General features: G+C 46.4%; 1 protein-coding gene across 1 annotated transcript in view; it reads left to right on the top strand.

Annotated features, from left to right (window-relative positions):
- Positions 1 to 11,819, top strand: part of hps1 (HPS1 biogenesis of lysosomal organelles complex 3 subunit 1) — a 95,919-nt gene extending 84,100 nt beyond the window's left edge. The window contains exon 17 of the mRNA XM_072238983.1: positions 8,927 to 11,819. Coding sequence (XP_072095084.1) covers positions 8,927 to 9,089 — 163 coding nt within the window. The 3' untranslated portion in view covers positions 9,090 to 11,819. The remainder of the gene's footprint in view (positions 1 to 8,926) is intronic.
- Positions 11,820 to 13,769: the final 1,950 nt, after the last annotated feature.

Here is a 13,769-nt window from a genome sequence, read left to right as displayed (position 1 = left end):
TCCTTTTTACCTTTGCAATTTCCTAATTCTACCCACATTGATTCTGCATTTTCAAATCCTTAGAAAGAGGTGACATCAGATCAGATTTCATATTTTATCAATTGAGCCATCCCAGCACCTCTGCCTACTTGCCTGTCTTTTCGATACAATGTCTTGTCCCTGGATGTTAAGCTCCCAACTGTGATCTTCTTTCAGCCACGACTCAGTAATGCCCACATCATCATACCTGCCAATCTCCAACTATGCTACAAGATCACTCCCTCTACCCTATTCCGTATACTGGGTGCATTTGAATATAACACCTTCATACCTGTATTCATCACCTTTTCAATTTTGGCCCTACATTATACTTCACCTCAACTCACCAACTGCATTTTCACTCTTATCCTCTGCCTGACAGCCCTCAGTCTCACTGCACATTACATTGACTTCTGCCAGCTGCCCTATCACTCCAGTTCCTTCTACCCTGCCAACTTGGTCTAAATCCTCCCCCACACGTCTGTCAAATCTGCCACAAGAATAATGGTCCCCTTGCATTCAAGTGTAACCCATCCTTATTGTACAGGTCTTCCCCAGAAGAGATCCCAATGATCCAGAAATCTGAAATCCTGCCCCCTGCACCACCTCCTCAGCCACGCATTTATCTGTGCTGTTAATCCTATCCCTGCTTTGACGAGCATGTGGTGGAGAGTGGTACTTGGAGATCCTGTTCCCCTAAATCCCTACACTCACTGTGCAGGGTCTCTTTTCCCCTCTCTACATATGTGATTGGTGCCAATGTGCATCACCATCTCTGGCTGCTTACCCTCCCTCTTGATCTTCTGCAGCCGCTCTGAGACATGCTGGGAGGCAACACACCATCCTGGCTTCTCTGATGTGGCCCCTAACTATTGAGTCTCCTATCACTACCGCTCTGCCTGACTTTGCCCTTCCCTGCTGAACTTAAGAGGCAGCCCACAGTGCCCCTGGCCTGGTTGCTGCTGTTTGCTGTGCCCCAAAAGGGCATTGTCTCACCCCCAGCAGTATCCAAAGGGGGATACTTGTTGCTGGGGGGTGGGGGATGGCCACAGGGAAACCCTGCACTGACTGCTTACTGCCCTTGCTTCTCTTGGGGGTCACCCATCTCCTATCTGAAGCCTGCACCCTGAGTGTGACCACCTCAGTAAAAGTTCTCAGCCTCCCAGATTGTCCTGTGTGCGTCCAGGAGCTGAATCTGGGTTCACTTCCTGCAGATGTAGTCATCAGAGACTGCTAGGTACCCTGAAGTGCCACATCTCACAAGAGGAGCATTCCACTACCTGAACTAATATCCAGCATCACTTGCTGCCTCTAACCTCTCAAGACTTAATTTGTAGCCTGTGTCTGCTGATCCAAAGCCTGACCACTCTAACTCTGCTCACTCTAACAGTGGCCACTCCAACGATGGCTGTTCTGCTCAAACCCTGTTTCTCTTTATTGACCCTTGCTAATTAACCCTAGTTACTATTAACCCAGGCAATCTCCCACTCCGCACGTGTTCCTACAGGCCCTGCTCACTCGCTTTTTATAACTGGCACGTGAAGTTCATGAGGAACTGTCGCCATCTCTGTGATATGCTGTTCGCCATGAAAGGTCCTGTGCTCTGCAGACAAGTGATCAGTGAGGGTGTCAATGGTTACGGGAAGAAGGCAGAAGAATGGGGTTGAGAGGGAAAATAAATCTGCTGTGATGGAATGTGAGCAGACTCGATGGGCCAGATGGCCTACTTGTGCTGCTGTGTCTTATGGTCTTATTAAGAATCCCTTGAGTGTTGTTATTTTTTTGCTGTCTCATGACTCTCACCTTCTCCTCCCAAGCCTTAGCTGCGTGAAGGTGGTTCTGGAACACTGCAGTAGGGGACTGGTGATGTCTCAAGCACACCCTGGAGCCCAGTGTATGCGCACCTTTGCATTCCAAAGCCTTCTGTAACACAAACTTGTAATGAAATGGTCAGACTTGATGGGCTGAATGGCCTAATTCTGCTCCAATGTTGCGGTATTTTGTACAGCTGATTTGACTGCTGCAGGGCAGGAGGCATCCACTGCTGCCTGGGAACTCAGTTTGTATCAGCATTTCCAACTTACCAACTGCTTGAATATAACCTGGTCAGGGTCTGTAATGAAGGACATTGAAATGTTGCAGGTTGATCCTGAGAGTTATAGGAACTTCCAGCAAAGATAATAAAATTCTTGAAGTAGGAGCTGAGAGTAAGGAGAAGTTCATAGACATAGAATAGTACAGCACGGTACAGGCCCTTTGGCCCACATTGTTGTGCCGACTCTTAAACCCTGCCTCCCATATAACCCCCCACTTTAAATTCCTCCATATACCTGTCTAGTAATCTTTTAAACTTCACTAGTGTATCTGCCTCCACCACTGACTCAGGCAGTGCATTCCACGCACCAACCACTCTCTGAGTGAAAAACCTTCCTCTAATATCCCCTTGAACTTCCCACCCCTTACCTTAAAGCCATGTCCTCTTGTACTGAGCAGTGGTGCCTTGGGGAAGAGGCGCTGGCTATCCACTCTATCTATTCCTCTTAATATCTTGTATACCTCTATCATGTCTCTCATCCTCCTTCTCTCCAAAGAGTAAAGCCCTAGCTCCCTTAATCTCTGATCATAATGCATACTCTCCAAACTAGGCAGCATCCTGGTAAATCTCCTCTGTACCCTTTCCAATGCTTCCACATCCTTCCTGGCGAGGTGACCAGAACTGGACACAATACTCCAAGTGTGGCCTAACCAGAGTTTTATAGAGCTGCATCATTACCTTGAAACTCTTAAACTCTATCCCTCGACTTATGAAAGCTAACACCCCATAAGCTTTCTTAACTACCCTATCTACCTGTGAGGCAACTTTCAGAGATCTGTGGACATGTACCCCCAGATCCCTCTGCTCCTCCACACTACCAAGTATTCAGCCATTTACTTTGTACTCTGCCTTGGAGTTTGTCCTTCCAAAGTGTACCACCTCACACTTCTCTGGGTTGAACTCCATCTGCCACTTCTCAGCCCACTTTTGCATCCTATCAATGTCCCTCTGCAATCTTTGACAATCCTCTACACTATCTACAACACCACCAACCTTTGTGTCGTCTGCAAACTTGCCAACCCACCCTTCTACCCCCACATCCATAGAGGTCCCAGAACCAATCCTTGTGGGACACCACTAGTTACAACCCTTCAATCCGAATGTACTCTCTCCACCATGACCCTCTGCTTTCTGCAGGCAAGTCAACTCTGAATCCACCTGGCCAAATTTCCCTGGATCCCATGCCTTCTGACTTTCTGAATAAGCCCACCATGTGGAACTTTGTCAAATGGCTTACTAAAATCCATGTAGATCACATCCACTGTAGTACCCTCATCTATATGCCTGGTCACCTCCTCAAAGAACTCTATCAGGCTTGCTAGACATGATCTGCCCTTCACAAAGCCATGCTGACTGTCCCTGATCAGACCACGCTTCTCTAAATGCTGATAGATCCTATCTCTAAGAATCTTTTCCAACAGCTTTCCCACCACAGACATGAGGCTTACTGGTCTATAATTACCCAGACTATCCCTACCACCTTTTTTGAACAAGGGGACAACACTTGCCTCCCTCTAATCCTCCAGTACCATTCCCGTGGACAACGAGGACATAAAGATCCTAGCCAGAAGCTCAGCAATCTCTTCTCGCGCCTCGTGGAGCTGCCTGGGGAATATTCCGTCAGGTCCCGGGGACTTATCCGTCCTAATGTATTTTAATAACTCCAACACCTCCTCTCTCCTAATATCAACATGCTCCAGAACATCAACCTCACTCATATTGTCCTCACCATCATCAAGTTCCCTCTCATTGGTGAATACCGAAGAGAAGTATTCATTGAGGACCTCGCTCACTTCCACAGCCTCCAGGCACATCTTCCCACCTTTATCTCTAATTGGTCCTACCATCACATCTGTCATCCTTTTGTTCTTCACATAATTGAAGAATGCCTTGGGGTTTTCCTTTACCCTACTCGCCAAGGCCTTCTCATGCCCCCTTCTTAAGCTCCTTTCTTGCTTCCCTATATTCCTCAATAGACCCATCTGATCCTTGCTTCCTAAACCTCATGTATGCTGCCTTCTTCCACCTGACTAGATTTTCCACCTCACTTGTCACCCATGGTTCCTTCACCCTACCATTCTTTATCTTCCTCACTGGGACAAATTTATCCCTAACATCCTGCAAGAGATCTGTAAACATTGACCACATGTCCATAGTACATTTCCCTGCAAAAACATCATCCCAATTCACACCCGCAAGTTCTAGCCTTATAGCCTCATAATTTGCCCTTCCCCAATTAAAAATTTTCCTGTCCTCTCTGATTCTATCCTTTTCCATGATAATGCTGAAGGCCAGGGAGCGGTAGTCACTGTCCCCCAGATGCTCACCCACTGAGAGATCTGTGACCTGACCCGGTTCGTAACCTAGTACTAGATCTAGTATGGCATTCCTCCAGTTGGCCTGTCAGCATACTGTGATAGGAATCCATCCTGGACACACTTAATGAACTCTGCCCCACCTGAACCATTGGAACTAATAAAGGTGCCCGCCAATCAATATTAGGGAAGTTAAAGTCACCCATGATAACAACCCTGTTATTTTTGCACCTTTCCAAAATCTGCCTCCCAATCTGCTCCTCGGTATCTGTGCTGCTACCGGGGGCCTATAGAATACCCCCTATAGAGTAACTGCTCCCTTCCTGTTCCTGACTTCCGCCTATGCTGACTCAAGAGGATCCTGCTACATTACCCACCCTTTCTGTAGCTGTAATAGTGTCCCTGACCAGTAATGCCACCCCTCCTCCCCTTCCCCCTGCCATCCCTTTTAAAGCACTTAAATCCAGGAATATTGAGAATCCATTCCTGCCCTGGTGCCAGCCAAGTCTCTCTAATGGCCACTACATCATAATTCCATGTATGTATCCAAGCTCTCAGTTCATCACCTTTGTTCCTGATGCTTCTTGCATTGAGGTACACACACTTCAGCCCTTCTACCTTCTGTCTTTACATCATTTATTCTGTTTCTCTTTCCTCAAAGCCTCTCTATATGTTAGATCTGGCTTTACTCCGTGCACTTCTTTCACTGCTCTATTGCTCTGCGTCCCATCCCCTTTGCAAATTAGTTTAAACCCTCCTGAACCATGCTAGCAAACTTACCTGCAAGGATATTGCTCCCTCTCGAGTTCAGGTGCAACCCATCCAATCTGTACAGGCCCCTCCTTCCCCAGAAGAGATCCCAATGATCGAAAAATCTAAAACCCTGCCCCCTGCCCCAACTCCTCAGCCACACATTCAACTGCCATCCCCTCCAATTCTTACCATCTCTGTCACATAGCACTGGCAGCAATCCTGAGAACGCCACCCTTGAGGTCCTGTTCTTCAGCCTTCTGCCTAGTTCCCGAAACTCACACTTCAGGACCTCATCCCTCTTCCTGTCTATGTCGTTGGTGCCAACATGTATCACGACTTCTGGTTGCTTTCCCTCTCATACCAGCATGTCATGCACCCGGTCAGAGACATCTCGGACCCTGGCACCCGGGAGGCAACAAACCATGCGGGTGTCCTTCTCACGTCCACAAAATCTCCTGTCTGCTCCCTTGACTATAGAGTCTCCAATGACGACAGCTCTCCTCTTCTCCGTCCCACCCTTCTGCACCACAGGGTCAGACTCAGTGCCGGAGGCCCTGCCATCGTGGCTCACCCCTGGTCGGTCGTCCCTGCCAACAGTATCCAGGACAGTAAACTTATTATTCAGGGGAATGGCTACAGGGGTGCTCTGCACGACCTGTCTGCTCACCTTCACTTTCTCCCACTGACTGTCACCCAACGACCTGCTTCCGACAGCCTAGGTGTTACTACCTCCCTGTAGTTCTCATCTATGACTGCCTCATTCTCCCTTATGAGTCGAAGGTCATCCAGCTGCTGCTCCAGATTCCTCACACGGTCTTCCAGATCGCCCAGCTACATGCACTTCTGGCAGATGTGACTCTGCAGGAGAGGGGAGTTCCCCAAGCCTGGTTTATACTTCAGCGTTAACTAGACGCCGTAACCTAGGCACGTGGCCTACGCACGTTGAGCATTTATACTTGTGCGTTGGTGTGTTGCGTCGTGTTGCAATTCGCGCACGTCACGCATCCGCAGTCACCTGCCCGCGCAAGGCTTCATGGTCATGGTAGTCTCGGGGTAAACAAGACTCGAGCGTCTTTTTTCGTGCGAAATGTGTCCTCCATAATTTCGGAGGTCTGTAAAGCTTTATGGAAAGTATTGCAGCCAGAGTTCCTTCCCTACCCTTCAGACGCCCAATGGGAAGCTATTGCAGCGGACCAATCACAGCTGCTGCAGTCTGCGTTGCCGCGACGCGCGGTTACATTTTGGGAGAGGTGCGCGTCGCGGCAACGCAACCTCACGCGTAGGGTTCCACGTCGGCCTTGCGTCGGGTTTGCGGCGACGCAGACCTTACGGCGACGCGTTGTCGCAGAAGTATAAATCAGCCGTAAGACCGCCACATCTCACATGAGAGGCACATCACCGTCTCAGGAGGCATTGTAAGGCCTAACTTGGAGCAAGCTCATCCTCCGCCTCTTCTCCTCAAAGCTCCACTCCTTCACTGGCCACTTTGCTTGAGCTACCCCTCTTTATTTGTTGAGCTTTTCAAGCAGCTTGGTCACCGGAACTTGATTGCCCACTCAGCTGTCTGTCTACTGAGTGAGCTATTCAAATCTTGATTGACTTGATTGCTGAGAAGTAGATTTATGAGAGGTGAAGTCTCCAACTCATTTACCAGAACCCTTTTGGGGAAGTGAACTTTATTATTCTATGTGCTTGTTCTGAAAGGTGATTTTTCACTGAACAATGGAGGAAGGAGACAAAAGTAGAAGTAAGAAAAGTCAAAGTGGAATTTATTGTTATTACAGAAGTACATGTGCAGTATGTACACGTATAATGGAAAAAAAATTTGCAGCAGCATCACAAGTTAAACTTGAATTATACACAACCTTTATAAGAAAGTGCATGACTAAGAGAAAAGGAAACACAATCCATTATAGTGCACAGTGATCCAAATTGTCATAGTGTTGTTAAATTGTGGTGATTAGGGTTGTGTCAGAACTGAGTGGTTGAAGGGTAGCAGCCATTCCTGAACCTGTCTTCTGTACCTCCTGCCTTGTGAGAGGATGGCATGGCCTGGATGGTGGGGTCAGTGATGATGGGTGTTGTCGTCGTGAGGCAATGCAAGGAAAGACTTCTAATTTTAGGCTTCTGATCTGCTGTCTAAAGTTGGAAAGTCTGGAGCTCTTTAGTCAAGGAATAAAGGGTTATGTTAAGTATTCAGGACTTTAAAGGGATCAGACAAAAGTAGAAGAGCACAGCACAGGAACAGGCCCTTCAGCCCACAGTGTGTGTTTGTTTATTTATTCGGTGTGCGATCGGCCCTTGAGCCATGCCGGCCAGCAATATCCCGATATAATCCTAGCCTAATCACTGGACAATTTATAATGACCAATTAACCTACCAACTGGTCTTTAGACTGTGGGAGGAAACTGAAGCACCTGTCGGAAACCCTCGTGATCACGGGGCAAACGTGAAAACTCCTTATAGGCAGAGGCTGGAATTGAACCCTGGTCTTCTGTACTGTGAAGTGTTGTGCTAACCACTGTGCTACTGCACCAACAAGCTGAGTTGTTGGACCGAAGGGCCTTTTCTGTGCTGCATAATTTTGACTATGTTCTGTAAAATCCTGGGGATTTGGCCTCAAAGCTTCAGATGAGGAAAAAACAATATGCAAGTTTTGTTTTTATAGAATTTGTCGATTGGGAGCCACTGCTGAAGCTGACGTTCATGGCCAGTTCTCATTGCTGCCGAACCGAGGCTCCTGCCAGACTGATTCAGTGGTCAGCCACTGCTGGGGATGGTGGCCAAGGCCTGAGAACATGGAGCTGCACTTGGGTGCTGCCACAACCTCTTTCTATGCTGTGGTTCTGATTTTGTGTACTGTCGTAGTAGATACCAGTGGAACAATTCAATAAATATCCAGTCAGTGCATCGTTCAGAAGTGAATATACCAGGGTTAAATTCTGAGCAACATCCATTGCTTTTGGAACTGAAAAGAAAATCCGTAGGATTAATAACTTAAGAGGAAGTTGTATTAGGGTCACAGATCAAATATTCGTTGGTTCACAACTAATAACAAGTCATAGTGGGATAATCTTGTACTTAATAATTATTATTTATAAATAGCACACAGCTTAATTATATTGTGTCCATTTTGACGTTGGAAGAGACTTCACGGCACTTTTACAAAAAGGACAATGATTTATAACTGATGTCACGGCTGATGTTTATTCATCATCTAATAGTATATTTAAAAAATGATGAGGGTGTAGATGGGGTAAATGGAAGCAGACTTTTCCCACTGAGGTTGGGTGGGACTACAACTAGAGCAGGGGTTCACAACCTTTTTTTATGCCATGGACCTTTGCCATTAACTGAGGGGTCTGTGGACCCTAGGCTGGGAACCCCTGAACTGGAGGTCATGGGTTATGGGTGAAATATGAAATGTTTAAGGGGAACATGAGTGGGAACTTCTTCACTCGGAGGTGAGTGTGGAACAGGCTGCTAGAAAAAATGGTCACTGTGAGTTTAATTTCAACGTTTAAGGGAAGTTTGGATCGGTACATGGATGGGAGTGCGTGGAGGGCTATGGTCCAGGTGCAGGTCGATGGGAGTGGGCAGGATAATATTTTGACATGGACTAGATAAGCTGAAGGGCCTGTTTTTGTGCTGTAGTGTTCTATGACTCTGTTAGTGTAAAATAGTGACAGTAAAAGTTGTTTTATAATTTCGAAGTGATTTAATGCGGTGTTTGTCTTCTCCCCAGGAAACTGATACGATACTGCGGGAAGAACCACGGATTGGAAATGATAAAGTGCTTTGAGCTCTTCACTATCCATCTTGGTGTCATTCCTACAGAGTTTATCATTCAGCAGTGCTGTAATCTAGCACGCAAGTTATGGGAGCCCTCTCATATCCCTCTGTTCTAAAGCAATACCAAAGAAGGATCATTCGGAAGTCAGGAGAAAGTTTTCTGTTGGTGGACATGGCTGGCCCTCTGTAAATTTGCTTTCAATTTGAAATGGCTGGATACTTTCTGATTTTCTCCATTCCCCCCCCCCCCCCCCAATCTGTCATTAGATAGCTTGGCTTCAGTTATTACTGAGCATACAGGCTCAGTATTTATGTTGAGATACTAGAAAGTGGGGGTAGCTGAGGAACAGTGTGGGGAGAGCAGAGTTTGAGTGGATGGGTGTGGATGTTATGAATGTGCCGAGCAAGAATGACAACGGGGCAGTCGGAATAACCGTCATAGCTGAGGCACGTTAGCCACAGTACGCACTGGGCAAATTAGTGCGGGTGCGACAAACCAAGCCTGCCAAGATAGAAGCGTGCGCCCGGAGGCCCACACTAAAAGAGAGCCCTGCACGTTTAGGAGGTCCAGTCGATTCACCGTGTGATCAATCAGCCACATGCACGGTTGCCATGTTCTCCCAATTGATCTGATGTGGTTCAGTGGGGATGACTGATTGGTTCTTTTCCCACATAACCCCAGCTCCAGATTCTGGGCAAGGTGAAGGATGATATTGGATCCTGGATCAAAGGAGCGGCAAATGCAGAGTGGAATTAGCTACCAGATGTCCTCGTGTGTGGGCAATTGCCCCAGCCTGTTGTTGGCAGAGGCCAATCAAACTGAGTTTGGGTCAGATGAGCTGAGTCTGGGTGTCTGATCTGTATATTGTATCTGAGGGACAAAAGAGGTAACTACGATTGAAAGAGTGCAGAGAAAATTTTCAAGGATGTTACTGGGATACGAGGACCTGAGTTGTAGGGAAAGCTTGATTAGGTTAGGACTGGAGTGCAGAGGAATAAGGGTAGATTTCATAGAGGTGTACAAAATTAAGGGGTATAGATAGGGTAAAAACAACCAGACACTTTCCACTGAGACTAAAATTAGAGGTCATAGGATAGGGCGATGGATAAAATATTTAAGCAGAACCAGAGGGGGAGCTTTTCATTTAGAGGGTGGTGTGAGTGTGTAGTGAGCTGCCAGTGAAAGTGATGTATGCAGGTTCAACTTCAACATTTAAGGGAAGATTGGATACTTGTATGGATGGAAGGGATGTGGAGGGCTATGGTCCAGTTGCAGTCCATGGGAGTTTAGCATGGACAAGATGGGCCGAAGGGCTTGTTTCTGTGCTGTATGATTCCAGCCTTCTCTGCTTAATCTCTACCCCCCTCCATGCATTTCTTTCTCTCACACCTATCCACTCCTCCTCTTCTGTCAATGTAACCATTGCCCAGTTGAAAAGTATTGCAGGGACCATTGTAAATATGTCACATCAACGGTGGTCGTGCAGGTTGTTGAATGGAGTTGTCTACTCACTAATAATAGTTTCAGTTCTGTCAATGAATAATCAATAAACCTTTGGAACCAACACCGCTGCTTGTGAACGGGGCTGCTGCTGAATACCTGAGACTGGTTACTTTGATGAAATAGAGTATTTTTGTATGTCAAAAGATGGTGATTAAACACAGTGCTCTTCACTTTGATTGCAACTCTTAATGACATTTGGTTGAAATTTTGTGCACAAACTTGATGGAAATTGTAAAATAACAGATTTATTTAACTAAAACAAACTGATTAGGAGAAGTGAGGCCCTGGAACCAGGAAGTAAATGAAAAATAATTTTAAAAATGCAGTTTCTAGAAACTTTGGTATATGCTGGAGAGGTGCTCCACCTCATGTGTTTTAGATTTGGGGAGGGAAATAATTTTGAAAAGCTCAGCCCGGACTTCTGGACGAGTTACCTGTCAGTCTGAGAATCCCGCGGGATAATCTACTGTTGCTCGAGTGATAATATCACTGAGTGGCCTGGGGCAGGGAAATGGAGGAGGGGCGGGCACGAAGTCTATGTGCGTGCAGCCATGCCGAGCATGTGATGAGGGAACAGCATCTCGTCCGACTGCACCCACAATGACGCTTCAATAAAATGCATCCTCAGTATCGGTGAGGTGCGTATTCAATATTGACCTATTGTGGGCGTTACCAATATTCCTTTCTGATAGTGTTCTGCTCCCTCAATACTGTCCCTCTTAATTAATATTGTTCCTCCTCCTTTGTGGGGCTCCCTCAATACTGTCCATCCAGTAGTACAATGCTGCCTCAATACTGCCCTTCCGATAAAGAGGTTTCCCCAAAATATGGCCTCTCTGATGCTGACGTCCAATAGACCGTGCGAGGCTCCCTTAATAATTGTTCCTCCAATAGTAGGGTGATCCCTCAGTACCAACCACCCAATGGTATATGCTGCCTCAGTAATGGCCTTCCAATAGAGCAGCCTTCCCTCAATACTATCCCTCTGGTGAGGCTCAATAATTCAACTCCGATAGTGCAAGCCTCACTTAATATTATTCTGCCTATAGTCTGTGGTAAATCACCACTGCCTCCAATAGGGCTGTGTTTCCTCAGTACTGCCTTTCCAGTAGTGTAGTGCTCTCTCAAATCTGCCCTTCTGGGGCTCCCTGAATATAGTCCTTGCTAGTGCTACCCACCCTCAGCATGGCCCCTCCCTTCATCTACCCCCCCCCCCCCCAAACACTGTAACACTCCTTTAGTGCAGGGTAGTTTGGGGATGGATGAGGAGGGGTGATTGAGTTCATTGAGATGACCGTGAGTGGAGATGTATTGGAGAAAGAAAAATGAGGGGGGTGTATGAAAGGGGTAGGTAGTGGAAGGGGGGAGGTAGTGGAAGGGGAAAGTCACACAAAATGTAGATGCTGAAATCAGCATCAAAAAGACTGCTGGAAGTACTCAGAGGATCAAGCAGTATCTGTGGAGACAAAGGCTTTTTTATTTCAAAATTAAGCTTTATTCACAAAAATGATATACAATAGATATAAAAACAGTGTATGACTCTTAGACGAGATTCTGTAGATGCTGGAATTCCAGGGCAATGGGCCAGATTGAAAAAGTTAGGATGTTGGGGCCCGGGGCAATGGACTGTCTGCCACAGCGTGCTGCTCTGTGTAGTTTACCTGGCTCTACACTGAACTGTGGACTTCAGTTCAGAGTGCCATTTGCTTGCATTTATTGTCTGCATCATTTGTTTTTTCTCTCAGCATATGGTGTTGTCGGTCCTTTATGGGTTCTATCTGGTTTCTTTGTTTTGTGGCTCAGATTAGGAGACATGTCTCTAGGTTATATAATGTATATGTACTTTAATAATAAATGTATTTTGAACACACACAAAATGCTGGAGGAATTCAGTGACTCGGGTAGCATCTATGGAGAGGAATAAATAGTTCCAGCTAAAATTAGAAAATGCTGGATGTGCTTGGCAGGTCGGGCAGCATCTGTGGGAAGAGAAACAGCATCAATGTTCCAGGCTGAAAACCCCTTGTCAGAGCTGGGACAGAGACAAAAGTAGCTTGTTGAGCTGCAGGGAAGTTGATGTTCAGAATCTGGTTTATTATCACCGGCATGTGTCCGGCTTTGGATCCCATCACTGACTGATCGCAGATGATCAGTGCTTGCTGGGGCTGCTATGACCTGATTCCAGGATATCCATGCAGCACACAATAGAGATTTCATGTGATTGACTGGCCTTCCAAGTTGTCATTAGAACCTAGTCCTGATGAAGGGTCTCAACCTGAATTATTGACTATCCATTTTCCTTCATAGATGGCCATGGGAATGGAAGGGCTAATGTATGAGGAGGGTTTATACTTGCTGGCGTTTAGAAGAGTGAGGGGGATCTCATTGAAAACGTCTACCTCGGCCTTTCAATATTAGATATGTTACCTATAGTGAAGGAGTTTAGGATCAGAGGGTGCAGCCTCAGAGTCCCTCTAGAACAGAGATGAGCAGGGATTTCTTTAGCCAGAGTATGGTGGATCTGTGGAATTCATTGCTGCAGATGGCTGTGGAGGCCAAGCCATTGGGTATATTTAAAGTGTTGGTTGATAGATTCTTGATTAGTAAGGGCATTAAAGTTTATGGGGAGAAAGCAGGTGAATGGAATTGAGAAGGATAATAAATCAGCCATGACGGAATGCAGGAGCAGACTCGATGGGCTGAATAGCCTAATCTGCTGCTATGTCTCACCACTTTTTGCTGCGTGACCTGCTGAGTTCCTCTGGCCTCTTTGTGTGCAAAGATGGTGTCTTCATAACAAGTTTAATTGGGCAAGGTAACTCAATTGTAGCACATAGGTGGGTCATCAGCTGGAATTTGTCTGCAAGAGATTTGTCTTTTATAATGTAAGAAAATTGCCCCTCTGAATCTTCAGGTTGTGTAATGTTAGAGCAGCTTCATAAACTTGCAACAGCCTTGACCTGCTCCATCCATCTGTCCAGTTTAATGCTGTCCAAAAGCATCAAATGTTAAAACAGTAAGTTGAAAGGGAAGTGATATGATGGCTAGATTAATCCACGGCTTGCTATGAAAGCACTAATGCCCCTGAATGGAAACTCCTTCAAAAATAGTGGATACAGCACAGTCTATCACAGGTAAAACAAACCCCACCATTGAGCACCTTTACACGGAGCGCTGTCACAGGATAGCACCATCCATCAAGTACGGTCTGCCATCCTGGCCATGCTCTCTTCTCACTGCTATAATGAGGAAGAACCCCAATCAGGTTTCAGGAATTATTATTATCCCTCAG

The sequence above is a fragment of the Mobula birostris genome, chromosome 21 (assembly GCF_030028105.1).
Source record: "Mobula birostris isolate sMobBir1 chromosome 21, sMobBir1.hap1, whole genome shotgun sequence".
NCBI lineage: Eukaryota > Metazoa > Chordata > Chondrichthyes > Myliobatiformes > Myliobatidae > Mobula > Mobula birostris.
This window is presented reverse-complemented; position numbering and strand designations above follow the sequence as displayed.